Source organism: Hyperoodon ampullatus, assembly GCF_949752795.1.
Source record: "Hyperoodon ampullatus genome assembly, chromosome: 3".
Lineage (NCBI taxonomy): Eukaryota > Metazoa > Chordata > Mammalia > Artiodactyla > Ziphiidae > Hyperoodon > Hyperoodon ampullatus.
This window is the reverse complement of record NC_136916.1, coordinates 156175656-156202823: the sequence shown is the minus strand read 5'-3', so window position 1 is coordinate 156202823 and position 27168 is coordinate 156175656. Positions and strand designations below refer to the sequence as shown.

The 27168-nt window shown below is 40.0% G+C and overlaps 1 protein-coding gene across 15 annotated transcripts in view; it reads right to left on the bottom strand.

The window, feature by feature from the left end:
- The window catches only part of NRXN3 (neurexin 3), a gene marked incomplete at both ends in the record, with an annotated part of 1631502 nt that overhangs the window by 873618 nt on the left and 730716 nt on the right, over positions 1–27168 (bottom strand). For 10 of the 15 annotated variants that reach the window (XM_079699590.1, XM_079699595.1, XM_079699594.1 and 7 more), the window contains 4 exons: positions 969–1088; positions 17677–17850; positions 18660–18850; positions 19650–20031. In XM_079699590.1, coding sequence (XP_079555716.1) covers positions 969–1088; positions 17677–17850; positions 18660–18850; positions 19650–20031 — 867 coding nt within the window. Of the gene's footprint in view, positions 1–968; positions 1089–13297; positions 13325–17676; positions 17851–18659; positions 18851–19649; positions 20032–27168 lie in introns of all 15 variants that reach the window. The other 5 variants (XM_079699579.1, XM_079699593.1, XM_079699591.1 and 2 more) reach the window with 1 other exon arrangement.

The following is a 27168-nucleotide window of genomic DNA, read 5'->3' as shown; positions in this document are numbered from 1 at the left end:
TGATGACAACTATGAGTTCAGGTTATAAAATAAACTCCTACCATGAAGGCTTCATTTAGAAAATGAGCAGGTCAGCAGGACCCACTAAGTCAGGGCTTTTCAACAAATCACTTTGCAATAGGTATTCAGAGATTTCAAGTGTTTGCTCATTTCTAAAAGTGGCCATATTAGAAGGACGTAGAGACACAGGCTATAGATTCCCACAGAACTGAACTCTCTCCACCATCAGTGCTAGAATCACCTTCATGAAATCAGTCTTCTCCTAGAATTAAAACAGCTGATGTACCCGAAGCATCACTAGTGGACAAAAATAGCAACTGGCTCTCTTCCAATATGAAGCAAATACACAGATACATACATAAAAACATACTCACAAAATAGAAATATATATATATATATATAAACAGAATGACTATGTATATATAAGCTAAACAGATATCAATAAATTTAGCCAGAGTGAATCTCTGCCTGCATTTGAAAGACCCTTGAGAATGCATTAAACATTTCTAGTTGGAAAAAAATAATAAACTCTCTTAATGTCTTCATCATTTGGAAGGCCTAAGAAATTCTCTAAACTCAGACTTTTTGAAAAAATAGCTACATTCCTTAAATGTCCTCCAAGTTCTAGGCAGTGTAAGTGGGAGAGTCTCAAAATTGTTATCCCGATGATTTAATTAATGGAAAACTGAACTCCTTAGAACAAAAATATTGTCCTAATTGTTTTGTTTGTCAAAGGTCATCTAGTCTAAAGAAAACAGGGAGTAAGTAAATGGAAAAACATCTAGTATTGTTGAACAAGAAATGTTGCTTTGCCATTAGACCATTAGTCCTTTATTTTCCCAGTTTCCGGATGAGAAATTGCTTATGAATCTTTCAGAAGAGCCATCCTTTTACATAATGTCCCTTATGGTTTCTCCAAACCTCTGAACTCTTTGAAAATATCCCAAGCATGAAAAGGTTGTACTCACGATCATTGCACTGGTTTCCAGAATAGGAGGTCATGGAACAGTCACAGGTGAAGCCTTCCCACTGCTGCATACAGACTCCCTGGTTGGCGCATGAATCCTCCTGGCAGGTGGTACTTGGTCCTAGTAATTCATAAGAAGAGCAGGAAAGAAGAAAAAAGGAGAGAGAGAAAAAAAGTGTTAAAATTAATCAAATTCAAAGCAATCACTTGAATTTACTATTCTCATGCCCCAAAACATTCAAAGACACAACCGCCAAAAATGTCAACTCTATATCATGCAAGAAGAATTCACTACAAAAGACAACAGAAATACACACTTAGCCACAAACTATCAACAGTTACACACAGAAGGGAGAGGGCTGAACACACTGTTCTCTTTTTGGCAGACTTCGCAAAAGAGCTTCATCTCTACCATTCAAGTAGAAAGATATCTCACTTGGAGCATGGTCTTTCTAAATGAATAATGCTAAAGCAGAAAAATGCACTCCCATGATTCTTGTGAATTAAGGCACAAAAGTTCTTACAGTCTACTTCATGACACTAGAAAGATGTGTGATGATAACGAGGAGGAGAAGGAAGAGGATAAAGCAGCCAGCATGTATTGTTGTTTTGTAGGTGATAAGCACTGGGTGATAAACACTTTGTCTAGGTTATCTCATGAAGCTCGCCAGTGACCCTAAAATGTAAGGAATTATGATTACCTCTGTACCACAGATTTTAAAAACTAAGCTCACAGAACTAAAATACTTTACCCAAGGTCACACATTGGATAATTAAAGGACCCTGATGTCCAACTTAAGTAAACGAACTCTGAGACTAACTACCTCAGTAGTTCTTAAAGCATAGTTTCAGACCAGATCACCTGGGAAGTTGTTAGGAATGCAAATTATTGGGCCACCCTATACCTACTGAATTAGAAACTCTGGGGGGAGGTAGAAATCTGTGTTTGCACAAGCTTCTAGGATTTTATGATGCAGACTAATGTTTGAGAACCAGTGCACGGCACCACTCTGCTGCTATAGGTTTACAGAAGAATGTATTCAAACAGAGTGTGCATATACCAGAGGGTGTATTTGAGGTATAGGAAGAAAATATTAGAAATTATGTTCATTTTCTTTAAGTATACCTACCTTGGGGACATTCTCAAAACCTTTTGCAGATATGAGTGAGCAACTGAAAAAGTTTGGTGATCTCTGCCTTACAGACTGCCATCTTTCCTAGGTCATCCTGAGACCTCTCTTTAACCATTCTCTTTTTCACTTCTACCTTCTGCCTCTATCTTGGCATTAAAGATAAACCTACACTTTTGGAATTATCTAAGCTAACAGGAAATATCTTAATATTCAGGATAACTCCATGAATTTCCCAGAAAGCCTCAGCAAAGGAGGTGTGCCCTTTGACTCATCAAATGTAGTAGTCAGGATCTGATGCAAAAAAGCACTTGACACAGTAAAAATATATCCATTGCAGTAAGTGCATATTCCACAATTTCCAGGCTAAGCCTCACACAGGCACAGAATATTGAACTATAAGCCTAACGGGTCCTAAGGATGCATATTCAAAACAGATGCATGACTACAAAGGGGTTGTCTTCTGGGTGGCAAGACATTTTGTATTTATTCATGAAGGGGAGAAGCAGTACAGACCATCACTCCTAATACAAAGCTGTTAGGATATGATATAAGAAACTTCAAGACAATTACTAATACTGGGGGAGCAGCATAGCTGCTGGGTTTCTGCAGCTCCTGTATGCCATGTGGTTCCCCCATGTGGAGATGAAAGGAGGTTCATGGTCATGTTCTCAGTGGGTCTTAAACTTGAGCATTGTGTAGTACAAGGCTCATTAACAATGGCAAATCACGACAGCTTCTTTCAAAGGACAAAAGCTTCTGGGAAGTCCATGGGGCTCCCTGACCAAACAGCTCTCACCAGACAATGGGCTAGTAATTCAATTGTGCTCAAGAATCAGAAACACATGGAAAGCTTTCCCTTGAAAGGCAGCAGAACAGCAAAAACTTTGGGAAAACAATAATTCTTTGCATGTTCACTGAATCTGAAGACAAAAGTTTTCCTGTGTCTTTCTCTTCCCCTTTAGCCAAATTTTAACCATTTTCTAAGGACCAGCTAAAATGCCCCCTGGATATCAGACATTCCCCAGTAACTTCAGACAACAATTCTCCCACTTCCTAGTGGCCACGGCACGTATTATCCGCATCACTAACATTGATATATGATAATATTTAACACTTTATTACACATGGCACTGTACTCTGCTTACATAATCCTCTAATTCTTTCACATTTTTTTACTATTTGTCCCCAAAAGAGTGAATGCTGCCTACAGTTAGAAAGCATGTACTATGCTTTGGTTATGTCCCTGATGTACCAAGCATGTACTATGCTTTGGTTACGTCCTACGCTGTGCCAGACGCAGAGAAACTGTTTCAGTAAATGTGGAGCTGATCTGAATTGCAGCCTCTGGATTTGCCATTATCTCATACTTCTAAAACCTGGGCATGGGAGAATGGTTCTCTGCAAAGCAAGCAATCAGTCCCGTTTGTCAAAGGTTGGTCAGAATCCCATACAGAAGGAATTATAGGCCATTTCCAAAGTCCACGGGATTTGTTTCCCACGCATTAAGGTGCGAATGCCATTCAGAATCAGATAACCCTCAAAGACTGACTACACAGTAATTGTCTAAGAACAAGGCAGTTTCAGGGTTTCAGTGAGGACCAGGAGAACCTGCAATGACTTCTCATCCATCTGAGCCTGAAATCGTACTTCCTTTCTAGGGTGAGATCCCAGGGCCCCTGCCTCCTCCTCCAGACTCATTTCCTACTACTCACCTCCAGCATACCACGCTCCAGCCATCCCTTCCTCCTTCCAATTCCTCTCTAACACAATGGTGCTCACAGCGTAGGCCTGAGTCAGAGTTAACAGCACCTGCAACCCCTGGGAGCTTGTGAGAAATGCATGTTTTCAGGCTCCACCCAGACCTACTGGCTGGAGGCGGGGCTCAGGAACCTGAGCTGTGACAAGCCCTCTGGGTGGTTCTGAAGCTGCTCCGTTCAAGGACCCCTGCTCTAACACTTCAAGACCATCCCTACCTTCAAGGTCCTTTGCTCTTGCCCAACCCATAGCCTGAAATGTCCTTCCTGCAGATTTTCAAATGACTGGTTCATTTATTCTTTAAGTTTCAGCTCAAAATGATCTTTCTTCAGATGATCCTATTTAAGGAAGTCCCCATCAGCATTTCATTTACTCTCCAGCCTATTTCCCACTTTATTTAACTCACAACAATTACATGGACTGTAAGTTATTTATTAAATTCTTTATTGTCTGTCTCATCCTTCTGGAATATGAGTTCCTTGAGGGCAGAAGTCTTGTCTGTTTTGCTTACCTTTTATATCTCTAGTTTTTGATAAAGTATTCAGTGTAAAGTAGAGGCTCAGAAAATATTATTGAATGAAAGAAAGAACAAGACACTACCATATATAAAATAGATAACTAATAAGGACCTACTGTATAGCACAGGGAACTCTACTCAGTACTCTGTAATGGCCTATATGGGAAAAGGATCTAAAAAAGAGTGGATATATGTATATGTATAACTGATTCACTTTGCTGTACACATGAAACTAACACAACATTGTAAATCAACTATACTCCGATAAATTTTTTTTTTAAAAAGAAAATTCAAAAGACGTTGGAAGAAATTTAAAAAAATAAAATAAAAACATACTTCTACTTAATAGATGAAATTAAAAAAAAACAAGAGAATAAAAAAATAAAGAAATAAAGTCATTCTTTTGTGACTTAAAGCCATGTGGTTTTCCTAGCTAATTTATCCACAGAATTTACAAGTATCAATTTATATAAGCAATTTTCTACTTGGAACCAAACATTTTGGGGGTAGTGGTGGTATTTAATTGACCACATTTCCTCTTCTGATTTAACTATTAGACTCATTTAATCTCAGCAGATGTTGGGACAAAGACTCTTGGGTCCCCAATGCCCAGGGACAGTATGCAATAACTGTGTTGAATGAATGCAAGTTTGGACTAGACTCTAAAACACTTTCTAAATGGCAATATAAGCTCCTTTTCTTATTTCAAACTATTAAAGGACATCCTTTCCTGAATAGACTACATCTTATATCTGTATCTATTTCTCATATTCTCATACTGTCTTCAAAATTGAGAGAGAGAGAGAGAGAAAAGGGAAGGGAAGGGAATGGAAGGGAAGGGAAGGAGGGAAGGAGGGAGGGAGGGAGAGAGAGAGAGAAGGAAGGAAGGGAGAAGAAAAGAAAGGAAGAAAAAAGAAAAGGTAAAGAAACATACCAAAATGCTCTGGAAAAAAGGAAAAAGAAAAACTTCAAACAATGTTTCCGACTGCACATCCATTGATAAAATTTGATCTTATATGAATCAGACCAAGGATATAACAATAACAAAACAATGGACTTACCTAGCACTTATCATGTGCCAGACAACGTACTAAGCGTGTTTCAGATACTAGTTCATTTAGTCTTCATAAACACATGATAAAGCAATTATAAGAATGAAAGAATCAGAAAAACAGGAACGATTTTCTCATGGAAGACATCCAGAACTTCAAAAACAAAAGAATTTTTTTTTTTTTTTTTTTTTTTTTTTTTTTGCGGTACGCGGGCCTCTCACTGTTGTGGCCTCTCCCGTTGCGGAGCACAGGCTCTGGATGCGCAGGCTCAGCGGCCATGGCTCACGGGCCCAGCCGCTCCGCGGCATATGGGATCCTCCCAGACCGGGGCACGAACCCGTATCCCCTGCATCAGCAGGCGGACTCTCAACCACTGCGCCACCAGGGAGGCCCTTCAAAAGAATTTTTTGACTGATGATCAAGTTGGAAGGTAAGGATTTCAGAAAAGTAAAGTAAGTCACAGAACTGTCCGGTGATTTTTTTGCAAGGTCCCACGGGTAACAAGTAGCAGGGTGAGGTCTCAAACCCAAGCTTGCTAACTCTACAACTGATCCATCTAACCTCTGATCCACCTAACCTCTATGGATGTGGATAAACCAGAGGGTGTGTGTGTGTGTGTGTCTTGCCATTAGATTAGCAAGAGTACTCTAACCTACATTTAATGTAAGGATGTGGCTGTTTTAACAAAGAAAATTTTCAAATGCTATTTCAGTTCAAAATTCAATTAAAAATAAACAGGAAGATCTAGTTTTGTCTAACTATATGAACAAAAATCTATATCAAATGTGTATGTTTATAAACATAACAGATATTTCTGAAGACTTAATAATTTTATCTAAAACATTCTTCCAAATCAACCTAAAATTCCAGATACTCTAAGATAACATAAACCTTTGGAATTACATATTTAGAAAGTTTTTAAATTATTAATAGTAACTACAAACTACACTAAAGCTTCAGTATTAAATATGTAATGAATCCTTACTAAAATAGTCACATATTCTTTTGAGAATGGATGGTGACTTTCTTTGTGTAGTAGGGAAAGTGACAAGGCAACAGACATATGCATGAAAGGACTAAGTAAGTTGTCAATGATGTTTGTAGGTTTTCGGTTTTAACTCCCAGCTCTGTTTTTAGTTTACTGGAAAGCACTGCACTGTGTCTTTTTTCTTTATTTTTTTCACATGATAACTCTGATGGCTGCCACAAATTTCTCATTATTCTGCTTGAATCTGGGGTTGTTTTTATTTTTAAGAATTGTCCCAGACAGTCATTTCATGCCTGTTACTGCTAAAATCCACCTTTGCTGTACATGCAAACTGACTCCATCAACTCCTCTTCAAGGTCTCGAAAAATCAAAAGTTGACAGACTGCCTTTTATTACTTGCAGGTCCTTGAGACAGAAGTGCTGTTGGAAGCACAGGACACTTGTATCAGAGTGTATATCTGTTAATGCCTAAGTAGGACTTAACCAAACCTATGCCTCAAACATCCCAATTTAAAATGGATAAATAACCAGCACCAGCTGGTCTTGGCCATAATGGAAAGATAGGCTTGGTGAGTGGGGGAGCCTGGAATGATACATCTGGGCTGATTCCCAATATCCATTTATCCTAAAGGGCAAGGCTGGTATCCCACTGGTGGGGCTGGTTTAACAATATTCATCATCTTTAATCACACAGCATGAGGTGTTTGTCAGAGGGCTTAGAATCTGTGACTGGAAACTGATTGCGAAGCATCACCACAGTAGAACTCTGTGCCAGTCAGAGGGTTTGCTGGCCCCATATAAAGCCCAGCTGCCATGGGAAGAAGCTGTATGAGAGCTGCCATGGGCTGCTTAAAGAGATATCTTCCACCTTCAATTTTATTTCCCACTTTTGTAAGTTCATAAACCCTTCCGCTTTTACATTTTAAAATTTACATTGTTTCATAGAGGAAGGATGACTGTGCAGTAATTGAGTGGGAAAGAGAAAAAGAAAGAACAAAAAAAGGAAGATGAATATAAATAGATAGATGTATCTGTGCATATGTGTGTATGTGTGAAGGACCCTTACCAACTTCCTGAGCAATCTAGTCTCTATTGCTAAAATATAAGAATTAAAGTGTTGAGGCTTCATGAAAGGTCTTCTTGACATTAGGGTTAAGGTTATCCTTATTTAGCTGCAAGTATGTCTTGGTCCCTGCAACAAAAATACTTCTGTAGCTCTCAAAGTACTTCTACATTTACAGCATTGGGTCCTCTTGGGTTTTCCAAAGGGAGTCATTTACAGGCAACATAAGATGCATCCCTTTTAATTGGCAGAAACCCAACTCACTTCTATTTAATTTTAAAATAAGAAAGCAATGATCCTTAAGTGTGTCAAGCATCCCTCTTCATAAAGAGCCAGCTGAGAAGTGAATGCTCTAGTTCCCACTTTACAGAAGATTAAGCAAAGTCAGAGAACAGGGTCTTAAATGTTATTATAAAATTTCATTGGCAGAAAGACCTAAGAGCAGCTGTGTTCCCAAGATCTTATTTTTTCGTCTTGAGGGCAGGACCTATGCCTTGCTCATGCTCAGAAAGGCACTGAGACAGGGCTCATCAAGCCTGCTCAGGTGTTTACGGCTTCCTCTCCTCAAGCAAGGGTTCAAAACAGTTGCTTGGTTAGGGAGATGAGCGAAAAAGACCAACAATAAAATCCAACAGTTGTGGGACATGGGGGCAGTTTCAATAACACCCCGGTTCTCCTCAATCACTTCAGCCCTCTCACCATACAATGAGTTAAAATAAGTCAAGATGGGCATGGGAAATGGTTGTAACCAAGACGCCTTCATGAGTTCTTTATCTCCAGTGGCCTTTGATTTCCTATGTTCCTGTTAACAACTAGAACTCTGAGGGAAAAAAAAAGTAATAAAACCTGATCTGTAAGATTTATGTTAGCTGATTTTCATGGCGTAAAATACTCCCACCACAGCCAATTTTAAGCGAATATGTGTTACATGATGCCAATAAGCTTACAAAATTCCTGAAAATTCCTGTGCTGGTGCCAGCTCTAGCACAGCACTTCCCTCAATGGCCAATGAACAGCAAAGAATAATTATACTTGGTGAGTAAAGCAATTTACCCACGTGACACTTCCAGACAAGAGAGGTAACAGTAATGCCTGCCCTTGTTGGAGTGTGTGTAAAGGTGAGAGAACGGTGTCATCCTAAAGCCTTCTTGCTCAATCCACCCTACTTTCAGAGGATGCCTGGGTAATAAAGGTCAAATGATTAGATCATCCCTTCTTTTTAAAATCATGAACAGGTCCTCAAAAGTCAGTGCTGCCTCAGAAGATGTAAACTGGGACCTCATTTTCTGCTTTTCCTTCTTTTCTCAGCACTGATGTAGCAGCTTGTTGGAGCAGTAGAGGGAATTTTTTAAAAGAGAGAGAGAGATAAGGGATTTCTAAGGCCAGTCTGGACAAAAAGACACCTAATTTAAAATACTTTGTTTTAATGAACATTGTGCACAAATCATCTAGAACTTACTGAAATAGTATTGCTATGAAAACCAGCTATCATAAAGTCAGCTGGAGGACACTTGGACACTCTCTGGTTATCTCTGTACTGTTTCTGCTTTGGAAATATGCAAATCCAGACTCACACCATACAGCACAGTAGGGGAAAGGCCATAAGCTTTAAAATCCAGCTTTATTACTTACTAGCAATGTGATCTTGGGCTAATTACCTAAATTCTCTGAACCCCAGTTTCCCCATCTATATAAAGGAGAAATTGTTTCTACCTCACATGGTACAAGGATTGAATCAGATAATATATGTAAAATCTATAAAGTCATCCATGAACTGGGGATAACAATATCTGCCATGCAAGGTTGTCATCATCACGGAGACACAATATCCTTAGCATGTGCGTGAACTAAGGAAACCCTCAAATAAAGGGTATTCTCAATTCCGCTGGAAAGGAAAATCAATTTCTACCCATTTTAGTTGGGTGTGTAATTGGTCAGGACTGCAGAAATGAACACACTGAGGTAGTTAAGTCACAGTTACAGTTCTTTTGTGAAAAACCTCTGTCATGCAACGTTGAGAGACAAGAGGCAGAAACCACTGTGGAAAGTTCCATTTAATTCCTGTCTCTCTTATTATTTCCCATAATGCAAACCATCTTTGAGGAACTGCTTTCTATGAGGTCAAACACTATACTTTACTACACAAAATACAATAGAGAAAGTAATACATCTCTTAGCTTTGGATAAAATGAAGTGAGGAACTATAGTCCTCACAGTAAGGGAAGTTGTAGAATTACCTATTAGAAGAATTTGGCTGATGCCAACTCTTAACATATAATGACTTGAAAGGACCTTTGGGTTTTCAAGGTATCCAAACTCAAAACATTTATTGACTTACTTAAGATACGCAGCACTTGGAAACAAATCTGATCAATACATGGCCCTCTCCTACCCACCTGCCCATCATATGGGCAGAGGGACAACTTACATTTCTAGAAAAGAAGCCATTCAACTCCAAAAACAGAAGCTGCTAAGGGGCATTATAATGGAAGCAGGGAGAGGATATTCTGATTAATCCCCTAAACCAATAAAGAGCTATTTTTTATTTCTCATGATTATGACTCATCTGCCTCCCTCCCAAAAGATGAAACTTAATATGTCTTTTATAGTTGAGCAGGGCCTTTCTTAAATGAACATGCTCTTAGGGAATCTTTTCCTCTCTAGGAATACCCCTCTTGCAAATAAAGAGGAATTAGAAAATTACTTCTGAAAAGTCCATAGATATTGTTATTCTATTCAAGGGACCTTGATTTCAAGGGACTGTACCTCTCAGCAATGCAACACCTCCCATGGACCTCAGGGGAGCCCCTACTTCCTCTCTTAACCTGGAGGGATGCAAAGTGTGACCTAAACCAGGGCCGTCAATCAAGTTCCTCCCTGACACCTTTGGTCATGATGTGTAAAAGCATCTGCTATGAAAGAAAGCAACACTGCAGGGGTGGGAGGGAAATACACAGGAGAGAAAGCTCCTTTTCTTCCTCACTCCTCAGAGGTTTCAGCTGAGAGAGAAACATGTTTATCTTCTTAGCCCACAAGAGTAACAACTGTCAGGTACACACCTCTTCCCTCTGTCTTGGAATACGCTACTTCCCTCCTAACCGCTCTCTGCTTCCACTTCCTGTCCTCCTCATCCATTCTCCACTCTGGTGTCAGAGTGATCTTGAAAAGATGAAAATCTGATCCAAGTCTCTGTCCTCCTTGCAGCGCCCTTGGGGTGAAGTCCACCTCCTTACACAAAAGGTCTGTCATCACCTGTCTCCATCCTACTGCTCCAGCTTTGTGTACATCACATCCCCACGTGAGTATTATTTCAGCCCAGTGGAGCTTCCTGTAGGTGCCCTAACTGGCCAAGCTCTTAAGTGAGCTTCCACCTCTCATCCATCTAAAACATGTTGCCCTTCAGACTCAGTTCAAACTCTGCCTAGAAAATATCCCCTGACTACCCACCATGATCATCATGACCCTAGACAGTGCAGCAGCCCTCTTACACAGACACACTGCATGCTCCATGTCCACTCTAGCATAGCAGTTTTCACTCTGCACTGTAGTTACTGGCTGATATCCTACGGGTTTATTTGATGTCAGACTGTACCTCACCTGTAATCCCAGTACCTAGCTAAGTATCTGATACACAGGAGTAGCTAAGCTCCTGATAAACTGAACAGCACAATCACTGGAGAAGAATGAATGAATGAATGAACAAACAAACAAACAAATAAATAAATATTTTTAAAAACACCACGCCAGCAACAGAATGACAAGAGGATTCAAGCTGTTGACTTGCCCTGACCCATCTTGCCACTTCCTAGACCCACTGTTATATTTCCTTATGAATACGATGTGCCTTTACTTTTCAGACTGCCTCACTTCTTTGCCATATGTTTTTACTGTCCTTCACACTTAATTAGTCCTATCCGTGCCCACAGGTTGTATCTGAAAAAGCCAGTATGAGTAGTAATGGTCCATACCCCAATGTCAGGAAAATAAAAAGGAAAGGCCTTCACATCCTACAGGTCCTTTTCCATAATACTGGGAAGGAGTAAGATGACTCAGAATAATTACAAAGAATAACAGCTCCTGCCACAAAGAGATGGTTAAGTCATTACAAGAATGGAAGAGAGTTTGGGTCAACGGAGTAATTACATAAAAACCATACTGATGACTAGACTGCTTCTATAAATGAGCAAATTAAGACACTCTATTATGTCCCCAAATCTATATCTACACTTTGGTCAACAATTTATAGTAGGCATAGAAATCCACTAGTTCTTTGTATGATTCCTACAAACCATTTCTCCTTTGAATGGAAATTTTAAGATCATTTTGCTACATATGGAGTCCCCATGGAAGTTTCTGGGGATTCAAAATCCATAGTTACTACCATGAAGAACAGTAAAGTCTAGGGAGAGATGCAGTTGTCTAGTTTTATCTAATAAATCTGGTCACAAAGAGCTTTGACAACCTTGAATTGTCTCATTATAGATCAAATCCTGTCCCCTTCTCTCTACCCTCCATTTACAGAGTGACATGGAGTAGAACTATTTGGAAAATTGAATAGAGTGTCTAAAAACAACAGCCTTCCATATTACTGAAAGGACCCTACATATTTGAAATTGAAAACTATTGTACAGCTACCTAGAACTTCAAAGTACTAATCCAGTGCATGTTCTTTTCATTAATTTTATGAAATATTAGCATATTTGTGAATCTGCTAAGAGGGGATGAAGAAGAGTTATAGTAAAATGGCTCAAGAGACCTCATCTAGTTGATATCCACCCGAGAGAGACACTTGTACTGGTTACCTTCATGACATACAACAAGTCACTGCAAAGTAAATGATCTTTTAGGTGAAAAGTAATTTTTAAAGCTACCTTTGTCTTAACCACTTCTTAAAAATTTGTGCTGATTGCAAATTCGCAGAGGCCATCCAAGTCTCAATTGTCCCCTTAACTATCAGCTGAAAGATACCTAAAATGCAGGTTCTCGTCTTGCTACTCTGAGTCAAAGTAGCCTGACACGACAGGACAGGTGAACCATTACAGACTTTGAAAGATGCCTCTTTGAATGGTAGAAGAAGCAGTATGTGCAGTAAATATCCACTGATATCTAACATGCAGGCATTTTAAAGGGTATTCAGGATAAAATCAATAGATCGATAGATCTTCTTCTTCCCCAAGAGTACTTTTCTTCTTTAGAATCACAAAACAGGAAATTAAAGTGCTCAATCAAAATCCCCAACAGGAGACATAAAACTCTAGAATGTTTTAATGAGATTAATATCTCCCAAATGCCTAAAAGATTTCTTTAAAATGAGTTAAGAGAAAATGGCATTATCTTTCATAAGGTCTAAGCACTCAAAAGTCCTGCTCTGAGAAATGACCTCCCTGACCCAGAAAATAATAAATTAAGAACTCAGATGGGCTTTTATTTTTTTTTTCTTTCTCCAAGTGCTGTCTTCTGTCTCTAGTGAATAAATTAAAAGGAGCCAACCCCTCCATGGCAACTACTTGGAGAGGCATTTCCAGAAGTGGATTAATATGCCTGTGGGTAGTCACAATATAGGATGCTGTCAAACCTCTCTGGTCCCCCCAAAATGAAATCATATTCCCATCCACAAGACGCCTCGCCTTGGTTGTTATTTTTCATGTAATGATTTGGGTTTTCTGCCACTGTTCATAAAGAACACAGGGTTCAGCCCCCTCCCCATAACCGCTGCTGTCCAAGAGGTGTGACAGCTTCAAGTCCTCTAAAGATATGATACCAAGGGTTACCCAGGACATATTTCAGTCCAAAGTGGTCATGGGAACAAGAACCTTCTCTACCTTGCAGGTCAGCTTTGGTCAATGCAACTTTGTTAGCAAAAGAACAGAAAAGGCGAAAACAATAACCAGAGGTTAGTAAGAGGTACAGCAAACCAGGGTAACATCACAGAAATGAAAACACAATCGACATAATCAACATCACGCGAACAGACAATTGAAATGCTCTACGGGTTCTCCAGAGACAGCACAGACAGGGGATGCACAGACCAGGTGGAGCAGGCCTCGTCAGAGCCACATCAGCAGAGCAGGGGCAGGGCAACATTGGACTGGACAGAGCACAGGCCGTGGTTACAAGAGCCTTCCCACAACCATACAGCCAACCCCAAGGCATATGGTCCAGAAAAAGGATTTTCCATTAGTCAGGATAAACATCAAGAAATAAGGGTAGTACATGGCCAGACTTAAAGACACATGTGCACAACCAGACGGAGCCCACAAAAATAATTCTGAACATTTAGGAGTTAAGCATGGAAGAGTCGCTTGGGAGCACTCCTTGTAACCTCCTGAAAATGCCACCAAGGAATGTGGCACTAGAATTGGGCATTTGTATGAAGGTGATTTGGGAACACCAACCATCTCAGTTGGCTTAATTTATAAAAATGTAGCCGAACCCAAATGGCTGTGGGCAAAATGGCACCAAACCAATGTCCTTTTTATTTATTGACACCAGTCTCAAGATGAAGCACGTGTGCTTCTCTCAGATGTTTACCGTCTGCAGTTGTGGAATCGAATTTCTAGCCAATACATGCCTTGGTCTCTGCAGCAAAGCTGGCCTCAAGATAGAAAGAGATATTTACCAGCCAAGTACTGAATCAGACATAAAAAATTCCTAGTCCAAATTGAGAGGTTGCAAGTCACAGCTAGATGTTGGCTAGGCTGTCCAGAAATTGCACTTAATTTCTAAATTATATACTCTGCATATATGAGAAACATAAAATAAAAACCTAATTCAATATATTTTTTTCTTTCTTACTATAAACAATCAAGAGCCAAAGAGTAGTGGATTAATGTGTCTTTAAAATAATTTCAGACTCTTTGGGGTTAGATATAATACAGAAAATAATCCAATTGCTACTTAGGGATCTTGAGTCATTATCAATGACTTTGACACATATAAGAACATATGATATATCCTAGCCTGTGTACCCCAAATATGTTAAAAATAAAACACATTCACCATCGTGACAAGATTCAGGTTTTAGTTCTTAGTAATGAATCCTTATCCGCTACTTGTTTCCTATTCTAGGCATAGAAATGATAAATGAAGAATTGTGTTCTGTTTCCTATGACTTGCCTAACTGTCAAAGGCCTTCCTGAGGGTCCGGTACTATGTACAGAGATTCACAATGAGAATGATACTTTGTTGCAGTCTTTCCAAGGTTTTGTGCCCTTCATTTCCCTCCACATCATCTTCCATAGTGCCCTAAAAAGCTCCTGGTATCTCTTATTCACAATAGTGCAAACTTCCAACGACAGTAATTTATGCCTTAACCCACTTTTTGGCCATTTTTCCTGGCCACTTAGGCTAATTATCCAAGTCATCTGTGTACAATAAACAAGGGCTTTCTTCCCTCAGAACCATCCTCCACTTCATGCCACTCAGTGGGGTGGTCATAATGCTCCATGGGTAACCATCATAATTATCTCCATGGCAATAGAGTGCAGTGTTATTAGGCCCATAGGACTTGCCACAGATGCAGATGGTAGAGCCAGCAAGCCACAATATTCAGCTTTGAACAATCACCCATACTCAGAGGAAGGTCAGAACCCACCATAATGCATGTGATGAGTCATGCCAAACTTCACATAGAGCTGTAGGTAGGGATAGGAACATTTTCTCCAATCAGATGGGTAATTTCTTTTCCCTAATGCTCCCACAACTTCCCCTAAAGCTCTCGTAAGTGGAGTCCATTCCACCTTTACACTATACATTTTAATCCACTTTTATAAAGGTTGGTTTAGACTTCCTTTTAATCAAATGCTACAGCTTTACCTCCTTACACCCCAATTTTTTTTTTTTTTTTTTTTTTTTTGCGGTACACGGGCCTCTCACTGTTGTGGCCTCTCCCATTGTGGAGCACAGGCTCCGGACGCGCAGGATCAGCGGCCATGGCTCACGGGCCTAGCCACTCCGCGGCATGTGGGATCTTCCCGGACCAGGGCACGAACCCGTATCCTCTGCATCGGCAGGCGAACTCTCAACCACTGCGCCACCAGGGAAGCCCAACCCCAATTTTTATACTCTATAGAACTGTGCCTCCGATACAGTAGCCATAGATGCATGTGGCTATGGAGTACCTTAAAGGTGTGGTCTGAATTGGGGTGTGCTACAAGTGCAAAATACACACTTGATTTTGAAGGCTCATATGAAAAAAATAAAATAAAATGTCTAACTAAAAATTTTATAATGATTATATGCTGAAATGATAATATTTTGGATATATTAGGTTAAGTTAAATAAAATGTAAAATTAAACTTAACTTTACCTGTTACTTTGTATCTTTTTTTTAAATGCAGCTACCAGGAAATTTAAAATTACGTATGTGACTCACATTATATTTCTATCAGGAGACGTTGCAATGGAGTTAAATGGATAATTCCTGTTGACTTTTAAATCTACAGAACTGATGGCATGATAAAAATATTTAACATTTGAAGAGAGCCTTATACTTTTGAATATGTGCTTTTATATTATGATTTTACTAGATGTGATTAATTATTCCAGGAAAACGGGAATTTCTGTCATTCCACAATCTCCTAAACTAATATACTCAAATTAATTCTCAAATGGTGCATCAATTTCAGGACTTCCCTTAACACCCAAAAGACCTAAAAGCAGGCCGATAAGACAACAACTTTTGAGTTGAATGAAATTGTGTATCTTCAGGAGAAGAAAGCAAAGTGGCTGCTTTAAATGCTTGGTGATTCCCAACTTCCTGTCCCCCCTGTACACACACAACATATTTGGCTAACAGAATTTACGAAATATTTCTGGCTAAAAGAAAACTGGAGAGGGTTATAGGGACAATCGGCCTTATTACTAGTGCAAACTGGTAACAAGAAACTGACCCTTAGGCAAAGGAAAATGACTTCCATACTACAAATAAGCCTGGGAGGCTGATTAGAAGCTTTTATTAAAATGTGTTTTATGATGGCAAGTGAAGGATTGAAGCTGGTTAAGAACAGGAGTGATAAATGAAGTTGAATAGTTAGAAGATGAATGAACAGGTTGGATGTGGTAAATTAATGAGGGATACAAGAAAACAGTATATTGCACAAAAAACCATGAGGCTCCATCAGACAAAAGAATACATAGGTCCTGGTGACTGATCAGATCATCCTCTTTGCCTTTCAAGTTAGACACGAGTCACCTTTTCAGCCTATCCCAGGAGTCTGGGGAAGGCTGAAAATGTGTCTGCTCTCCCCTGCTGGTTAAAACCAGATAGCTTTTATTGTAAAGAGCTATCGGACTCAAATGACCTATAAAATTCAGTTAGTATCTCAAGAGACAGTGGATTATCTACAGAAAGAGGGTGAGCGTGGTTTGTTGTGCTGCATGGTGGGCATGCAATGCTATTAAATGTCTCACATTAGATAATGTTTGTAAATAATTATCCTACCACTTATTGAGTACCTACTATATACGTACCAGGCATTCTACATATAACTCTGACTTATATATATTACCATCCAAGGTAAGTTTTATTGTCCCATTTTACAGATGAGGAAGATATCATTCAGAGAGGTTAAGTAACTTGTCAAAAGTCACACAGCCAACAGGAACTACTACCTGGACCTAGATCCAGGTCTTTCTAACATCAAAGCCCATGCTGTTCCACTACACCACACCAAGGAACTGCCAAATGATGCCTGACATCTAGTAAGTACTCAATAACTGTTACTTCCCTTCCTCCATCATGGCATTCTGACATCATTTTCCTACCTTCTGCTCAGTTTGCATTAAATAATGCAGTCACTATTAGCAACATAAGAAATATTTTATTAATGGTGACACTCATATAAAAGTCTCTGATTTGTACCTCCCTGTGTATTAAGATATAAATAAAAGTCCCTGATACCCTTTCAGCCATGCTGGAAGCAAAGGCACAAGTCAGGAGAAGCCTGATGTCAACGCCAGGAAAGGTCCTCTATGGCAAGTATGTGACACTGGAAAGACATCTGCCAACATATTGGACATTCCTGGAGCCTGTGCCACATGTCTTGACATACTCAGCCAGTGACAGGAGGACATCAGTGGTGATGCAATGTCAGATAGTGAATGGGATGAGAGGGGACTGGTAAACCAAGGAAGGAGGCACTGGCAGAGGCAGCAAAGAGGCTTGAGACAAGAATGTAGCTTAAAAAGAAAAAGGTTGTACCTTCACAGCCACGCTCAATCTGTCCACTCCGATGGAGGGCATCGTTGATGAGGTCTGGCAGGCGTCCATTCAAGTCCACTGATGCCAGACAGCCCTGAAAGCCATCCCGGGAGGCCACGAGCTTTGGGAGGTTGCTGTACATGCCTTGGGCCAGACCTGCCATGTAGAGGTCACCTGGAAAGGAAAATAGGTAGTAAAAGCAAATGGGTAAATGGTATGGAAACCACATCAACAAAAGCCAAGTCACATTAGACTGTTTACTAGATAATGGTAATATAGCCGGGGTTGGGGGGAACAGCATAAACAAAAGTATTACCAGAGTTTCTACATTGTAAAAAGAAGAAACTAACATTTCTTATGTGTCATTCATTTTATACACATCATCTCACAAATTTTAATCACTATATCCATTCTATGAGGTAGGTATTGTTCCCATTTTATGATGAAGTAAAGATTAACAACATTTTCAACAAAGCAACCACTTATTCAGTGCTTTTTATGTGCTTGTCACCAATAGTATGCTGAGGATTTTACAGACATTATTCCATCAAAACTCCTAATAGCCCATAAAGGTAGTAACAGTTATTATCCTCATTTTGCAAAAAAAAAAAAAAAAAAAAAAAGTATATAGAAGCTGAACAAGGCTAAGAAATTTTACCAAAGTCACCCAGGCGGTAAATGACTCAGCTGAGATTCCAAAACCTACATGCCTTCCTCTGTATTATGACCCCTCCACATTTTGACATTTATCCCCTCATCACTCAGCTCCCACATGCCCAAGGTTTACAGAGAACACAAACCATCCCTAAGGAATGGTAGAAGTAAAAACTGAACAAATTGCATCATGTTATAATTCAATGTTGTTAAAATAGGATATGCATGATGTATCAAAAATGCATGGCACTCCTACACTGTAGTTTACCTCTGGAAACAGCCTTTCCACTGTAAGCTCTAACAAGGAGAAACTTCTTTACAAGGTTTACCTTTCAAATCCAGATTTTTGGCACCATTGATAACCTGAGTGACCACCTTAGTGTCCACTTTCAGGCTGTGGGTGTTACTGTTGTCCCGGGTGATGACGACGTTGTGCCACTGGTTGTCATTCAGGGGGCGGTCACTATTGCCTTTGATCACATTGGGGCCGTTTCCGAGGTCAAACACGTAGTGTATGTACCTATGAGGAACCACAAGCACCCAATGACTTGAGATTCCCTGCAGTGGTTTAAAGGCAATGTGTACATAACTGGCATTGGGGGCTTCAAATCCCCCAAGCTAGACTGGCATCATGTAAGAATAAGTAAAGCTTGATTTAAGAATATAAAAATAATCAGTTCCTATTCTACCAGACTTCACTTTAGTTCTATACTCATTGAATCCATTTCTTTAACACTACCTAGTAAAAATCCAGAGACACAAAGCAGTACAGCTGGTACACTCCAAAACATTAGGGGGCTACATCTAAATTCACAGTCAATCATGGATCTGGTTTTTGGGTTTTGTTCTATTTTTTGCTTTGTTTTGACTACTTCCCAACACACAGTAGTAAAATATCTTGGAGCAAGAACAGCTTTTTAAAATTTGCATATATGGGCTAATGGTAGTACTGAAAATATCTGTATTTCATTTCCTCCTATAAATTTGGTGGTTGCAGACTATACTGCCCCAGAGATAGATGCAACACATATCCTATCCGTCTTTTGCAAAAATAAGCTTTTTTTCCCATAGGTTTAAAGGACTACATTTCAGATTAAAAAGCCTGACAGTATTGAGTTAGAAGAAGATCTTTAAATAAACTCATGAATCTCTCTCCCTTCCAGTCCTAATGATTACAAAGATATTTTTAATCAATGGGGATGAGAGCATGAATCAGGAATAGAAGGTAGAGAGTAGAATAGACAGTTTTTTCTGTGCATATTTTATTCAGGGTTTGAGCTAAGACATTTAGTATAAACTAGGCGATCTCTTCCACTTACCCCTTGACTAGCTCAACAGCAATGAAGTCATTGCCATCACCACTATTGAAAAGAATGAATCCGTCAGCGGAGGTGGTCTTGAACTGGAAGAAGAGGTGCATGGAGGTGTAGGCCTGGAGGGTGGCCAGGCTCAGGTAGCTGCTCTTGGTCTTAAAAGTGACAGGGTCAGCGATGATGTTCCTCAGTCCAAAACGAGCCTTCAGTTCGCAGTAATCGATGTCTCCATTTTTGCACAAGTCAATGTAGAGCAGCCCATTAAACATAAGGCTCTGCAGGTGGCCAATGAAACTGGAGGGGACAACGGAGATGTAACGTTTCTCTGTCATGATACCAGTTTCAATGTTGTGGAATTCCAAGCGGGTATGGTCTCCCACCATTGTACCTGTGAAAATCATAGATGAGATACAAACAGGAGAAGTTACCATGTTTTTGGGGGTTTTTTTTTGTTTTTTTTTTGCAGTACGCGGGCCTCTCACTGTTGTGGCCCCTCCCGTTGCGGAGCACAGGCTCCGGACACGCAGGCCCAGTGGCCACGGCTCACGGGCCCAGCCGCTCCACGGCATGTGGGATCCTCCCAGACCGGGGCAAGAACCCGCGTCCCCTGCATCAGCAGGCGGACTCCCAACCACTGCGCCAGCAGGGAAGCCCGAAGTTACCATGTTTTGTCATAGCACCCTTACTACATCTTTTAGGTCTAATTTGTTTCCACACAAAATATTCAGTTCCAGAAAACGAAATACTCAATATAGTAGATATATGGCTTGGCTTCAGTCGGGGTGCTGATGACTGGCCCAGCCCAAGTTCAACGCCCTGCATCGCATGCCCTCCTGCTGTTGCTCAGAATGTCCCATCATATAAAGGAAAATATGAGCTCATGGGCAACTCAAGTTAAAGGATGAAACTATTTGTTTTCTCCATTCAGGAAAATAATTGGGTACTAGTACATACAATAAGAAGGAAAACTTTTATTGCTCTAACCCTTATAAAGATAAAATAAGCGAGCCTTAGGCATTCATTATTAATATTTCTTGGTGTAATAATTCACCACCCAGTACTTGTGGAAAAGTTTCTATTGTAGAACATATTAATTTTACCTGACCAGCAACCGTTGCTTTTTCTGATAATAACAACTAATCTTCCTTTGGGAAGATACCCTCCTCACTTCACCCTTAAACCATCTGGACTGGATGAAGACGACCCCACCCCAGCCCCTGAAGTAATCAATCTACCCAGGCAGAACCACTCAGTGTATTTTTCTCTCTCTAGCCGTAGAGTGCGGTCTACGGACTAACAAAGTGGTCTTCGAACCTTAGCATGCATCTGAATCACACAGTTCACTGAGCCCCACCCTTAGAGTTTATTATTCAAAAGTCTGCAGTGTAGCCTGAGAATCTGCATTTCTAACAAGTTTCAAGGTGATGCTTACATGACTGGTCTAGAGACCACCCTTAGAACACTGGATTAGCAGCAACCCTAGTTGGTCCAGTAATATTCCCCCAGGGTTTGTGCTGGAACACTTAGGAAAGAGACGTTCTTTGCAAACAAGGCTTTCTGAAGGGGTAAGAAGAAAACCCAGGGCTGCTGGAGGCCACGTGATAACTGGAGGGCTAGGGCCTCCCTGGGGAGACAGCTGACCCAGCAGACAACCACAAAACGGAGAGGAACAGTTTCTGCAGGATGATGTCATTTGAAGACCTGGATCTAGCTGGCCAAATCTGGACTTTTAAACACTACATGGCAATAGATTCTCCTTTATGCTTAAAGCATTTGAGATGGGTGTCTGACATGTGCAAGTAAAATATCTCCAGCTGATACAAATAAACTATTAGACCACTCATTACCTGGCTTACCCAGAAGTAGTGAGAGGCTGGGGCAAGGGTAACGAGGTGGGCTTGAAATAAATACAAAGAGACTGGAAACTTTAGTAACAAAGTCAAGGAAAACAGCATTAGTATGGCCAGAGTAGAAGGTGGCTCTCTCACATTTATTTGGATAAATCATATTAAAATGTTACAAACCATGTCCTAATGCCCCAGAGGTAGAAGGAAGGGAAGGGGAATTCCCTCTTCCTTCCCTCTCCTGTTGTTATCCTCCACTTTGAAGAAATTCCATGAGCAAGACACTCCTAGAATCTCTTACTGCCTCTTTTATCAATTTCCAGAGGAAAGGAAGTGACAAAATCTGAAATATTAAGGATAGTCTGCAAAGAGAAACCATATGTGCATAGCTCAGCCTCTGGCATGTCCTTTAAGGGAGCAAGCTGCCTTCAAGAAACACCAGTTTATCTCACTCACTCATCTGCAGCATGGGTGTTAGAGGAACAGGCCTTGCTTCAGTCCTACCCCAGTCCTGAATTAGTTAGTGTCTGAGTGGGCAATTCTAATTCTGAAATTCAGTACATGTAAACCATATGTTTAAACATCAGTGTTATCACTAATAAAAATATCTCATTTCCACCAGATTTGCATTTGTTTTTCTCTATTGGTATAGAACTCAGGTGGCAAAAATTAAAGGAGAGGAGGGGATCGTATTTTCTTGAGTCCTTAAACTTCAGTATCTGGGAGCTTCAACCAGATCACACCCCTGGATGCTCAATATTAATTTCATCCCTTTGGGAGCGTACACAGACCTAATTCAAAGAATCGCTCATAAGCACAAAAATCAAATTTACATTTTATGAGCTTCTATGTGATGTTCTGACAACTAATGACAAATTGTTCTCTTAATATAAGCAAAAATAAAATAATGATGTTGGTTAACTTACATATAAAATTGTAACAGAACAAAAATCAAAATGCAACATAAATCTGCTAACAATTGAATAACTAGAAGAAAGAATCACTGTATAAAATTACTTAGCATTAAAAATTGGACTGGTCATGAAAATGCAAACTAGCATAACCTAAATTCACATGATCTAGAACAATGAAGTGACTGAAACAAATACCCTATGTCAATTTGGCTACAGCTGTTCATACCAGGGCTGGAGGCTGAGAGCTGGGACTGGAGGATGATGCGGAGGGGAAACCACAGCCAATCTCGATAAGGACACAGGAACTTAACGATGATGCTGCTGGTAGTCCTGCTCATTCTTATTTTAGTGTTAAAAATAAACACGATCAGGGCTTCTCTGGTGGCGCAGTGGTTGAGAGTCCGCCTGCCGATGCAGGGGACGCGGTTTCGTGCCCCGGTCCGGGAGGATCCCACATGCCACGGAGCGGCTGGGCCCGTGAGCCATGGCCACTGAGCCTGCGCGTCCGGAGCCTGTGCTCCGCAATGGGAGAGGCCACAGCAGTGAGAGGCCCGCGTACCGCAAAAAAAAATAAAATAAAAATAAAAAAGATCAGTGATGAGAAATAAAAAGTGATAAAGGAGTGATCCCTGGTGAAGACTGGAGCTCAAAAAAAAAATTCGAAGAGACAATTTTAAAGTTAATTGGGATCTTTTAGAGAAAAATAGATAAGTTTATAGATAAATCGGCCCCTAGAATTGAAGGGTTAGGAAATTCTGCTCATTAGAACATGAATTTCATAAAGCAAGAAAATCATGTACAGTGTTGACTGAGCTCTTCAAGAAGAGCTTGAAGAAAGGCTTGGACAAGTAAGAGAAGGGAAGCTAACAATGAAATTTGAGAACTTAGCCCAGGGATGCAGACTGATTTAAAATTCAGGATAACTCAGAGAGCTTCAACTTGAAGTTGGTGGGGTTAGGGGGGCGGGCAGGGGAGTGAAGAAGGTGACCAAATTAGAAAGGGGCCAAATTAGGAAATGAACTAGCTTCACTATGTGCTAAAGGAACTCACTTGGCTGCAGATAGAGATTCCAAAAAAATGTATGCTATTGCACCTGGAAAATGCACTGAAGAGATTGCTTAAGTTTGAAACTTGTGCCAAACTAAGCAAATATATATATATTTTTAAAATCTGTGTATCACCTAAGCAAAATTAATAACCGGGAACCTTTTCACTCATCTCTTCTTTTTTTAGTCATTTCAATAAAATAATCTTTATTATGGTGTAGTATGTAATGTTAAAGTTATAATAACACCATCAATTTAGTTGTATTATTCTCTATAATATTCTTAGGTTTCTCAGGCAGGTGTTACCAATCTGCTTTTTGATGTTGCTTCCCAAAGAATGAATGAATGAATCAATCAATCAATTTATTTATTTCTAGGAGATGTCCCTTTATAATTTTGTTTTATTTTTTTATTAATTTTTATTGGAGTATAGTTGCTTTACAGTGTTGTGTTAGTTTCTTATTGGGACTAACATATATACACTACTATGTATAAAATAGATAACTAATGAGAACCTATTCTATAGCACAGGAAGCTCTACTCAATGCTTGGTGGTGACCTAAATGGGAAGGAAATCTAAAAAAGAGTGGATATGTGTATACATATGACTGATTCACCTCACTCATCTCTTCTGAATGCTGTCTTAAATTAAAACTTCCACTTAAGGGGAGAATGTACGCATACTTCACAGCAGCTGGTTTCAAACTTTGGAGAAGAGACGAGTAACTTGGGAGAAGCATAACAAGCAAAAACCAAGACTACTGAATAGTCCCTATATGCCAGGCATCATGCTAGGCACTTTATAACCACCATCAAATGCTACTATCACAATAAAACTGTAGAGAGGAACCATTGTCTTGCATTAGAGGTGAAGACGCTTTGCTTAGAGAGGTTAAACTTCTATCAAAGTTCATACAGGTGATAAATGGTAAACCCCCAAATTGAACACAGGCATGTTTCAGTCCAAAGCCCATATCTTATCTTGTACACTATACTGTTTCTGGAGAAAAAGCTTGACTCATTCCTTGCATTATTGCCCAAGAAAAGCTGTAGGTGGAATTTAACTGGTGAAATTTCCATGCAGAAATTGTGATGAGTTCACACTCCTTTTCAGTGGCCAAGTATTATAGTGTCATTCCATCTAATTCACGGGTAATGTATCCAGCACCTTCCCCAAAACAGCCATGCTGCCTTGACTCCTATTCACACATTCACTTCCATAGTTCACTGATGGCCAGCAAGCAGTTTACAGACCAGCCTGACTCAGAGTATTGAAGTTTGTTGAGAACATAAACCTACTCAAAATTTTGGCCAAGTTCAAGCTGTAACTTCCCCCACAAGGCATTAGCATATAGTGGGTGAGCATGTAGGCTCTGAGGCTTGACTGCCTGGGTTCATAACTTTTCTGTGCCTCAGTTTCCCTGTGAAATCAAGAGGAAATTATCAGGGTTAAATGTATGAGTACATATAAAGTACTTAGAACAGTGCCTGTTAACTATTACTAATTACACAGCTTTCATTTGTTTCCCTTTCTCTGAAGTGTGTTAAGAATTTCCTGGTGACTTCATTTATTGCTTTCTCCCTTTTACCAGGACACAAGCTCTTTTTAAGTAGGGACCACGTCTTGCCTCTTCTCTATGCCCGACACGGTTTGGCAAAGGAGCCCAGGCACAGCAAGCATCCCTCACATCTGCGGAGGGAGGCTGTATTTGAGACATCTGCTTTGGAGTCACCACTAAGAGTAGGCCAACACTGAGAGCTTAGCAAAGACATCGGGAGAGGCTTAGAGGAGGCAACTTGACCTCCCTTGGCTCACAGACATGGGGAGAGAAGTTAAGAAAACTTAAAGGCTTACCAAGCTTTAGTAAAGAATGCATGTTTTGCCCACAATCCTCCAGCTCTACCACTCTCACACTCTTTTCTCCTCGATATCAACATTTTTCAAAAGTATATACTGTAACATGCTTTAGTAATTTAAAAGAAGTTCTGGTGCCAAGTTAATAGGGCAAACACTGCATATGTAATTACTGATGATGATCAATGTATATTAGCATATTAAAGGCTCCTAATAGGTCTTTCAAGTAAGAATTCCACTTCATTTTGTTTAACCTAACATTTTCCAAATTGATCTCATCCCTTTTCTTTTTTTTAAATTAACGTGAGAAACAAGTTTTTCTTGGAAAATGATTTTTACAGCTTGGCGCTGTACATGCTATATAGGATGAGGGAAGGAAAGGAAAAAGTCAACATGGACCAGAGGAGTCAGAAGAGAGGTGAATTTCTGTACCAGCAAGAAGTTCTAGGTGGCACGGGTGGTCCCTGCAGTGTCAGGCCCTAATGCTGAGGAGCTAACCCAAGGGAGGTATTCTTTTAATTTACTCTTAATCATAGAAATCCAGCTCTATCAATCAATCCATCCTTATTAACTGTCAACTGAACTTAATATTTTTCCAGGAACACGTTATATTACAATAAATGAAAACTGCCAGGCCGAGGACTATTTCTTTCCTTGCTTTAGATTTCTTATACGTCTGACCTATTCTTTGCATCATTTGTACAAACTAGCTGAAAATCTGACCTCCTGGGCGACTTTAAACAGCATGAAAGGCATTACTAAATAAGCCAATAAGACATTATTACTTAATAACCTGAGGACTATGTGGTTTTTAGTTTCATTGCCTGATTTTATGACTTCTGTGAGCTAAAATTAAAATTCCCAAACCCCTTATCACTGTAAGAAGCAATCCAAGGTTGTGGCTCATAGGCAAAATAGCTCTTTTCTTCTCCCAGGTTTCTTTATCCTTATGGCTGCTTTTTTTTCCATCAGCAGCAAAGTAGGGGGTAAGGCAGAAAATGAAACAGCTTCATTAATTTCAAATATCAAATTACTGGATGACTTGGGCATCCATGGTTTAATCCTGCCTTTTAATTATTAGGGGTAAGAGAAAGCACACTTATAATTACCTTTACTGTAAAGCTTCTAAAAAAGAATAATGACTGAGGGAGGCATTACACATTACTGTACCCTCAGTCCTGCAGTTCTCTATGACTACAGATTTCAGAGTATATCATTTCCCTATGGAAATAAAAGGAACTTGCTGTCTGGAAAGAGCAGGGTGAGGTCGCCATCTAGTGACTGTTTATTCAAAACACGCTGCAAATAGCACTGTTGGCTTTACTGGGCTAAACCCAGAGCAGGCACCAAGGGACATGAGATGTTTCACTGCTGCCTTTGCAGGCTGCTCTCTGCATTCCCTCATGGGGATTTCTTGAAGAATTAATTCAGGTTGGCTGTGGGTTCTAAAGCTTACAATCATTCTGCTTATTTTCATTACATAAAGCTAAGTTACCCTTCAGGCATAGAGAACAGCAACTGTTATCTCCCACTACTAAGTTATGTCTATGTACAATTGGAGGGTGTTGGCTAATCACTGTAGTTCTGTTTGTCTTCTCTTTGGGAGGGAAGGGGTTGAGTACTGTTGTGTACCTACCGGAATGTATTCCTCACCTCACCCCAATCCATTCCACTGTATTTTACCTATAGTGTAAGACACATCATTTTCTTAGGATGAATTGGGAAGTCTGACAAGCAGCTTGATTTGGTCAAATCACACAGACATGAATTTAGAGCTTACACACACAGCTCCCTCTAAGTTCGTGTTGCCCATACGTAAAATGACAATAAGAATACTTAACCTGCAAGGCAATGGTGCGCTCCAGA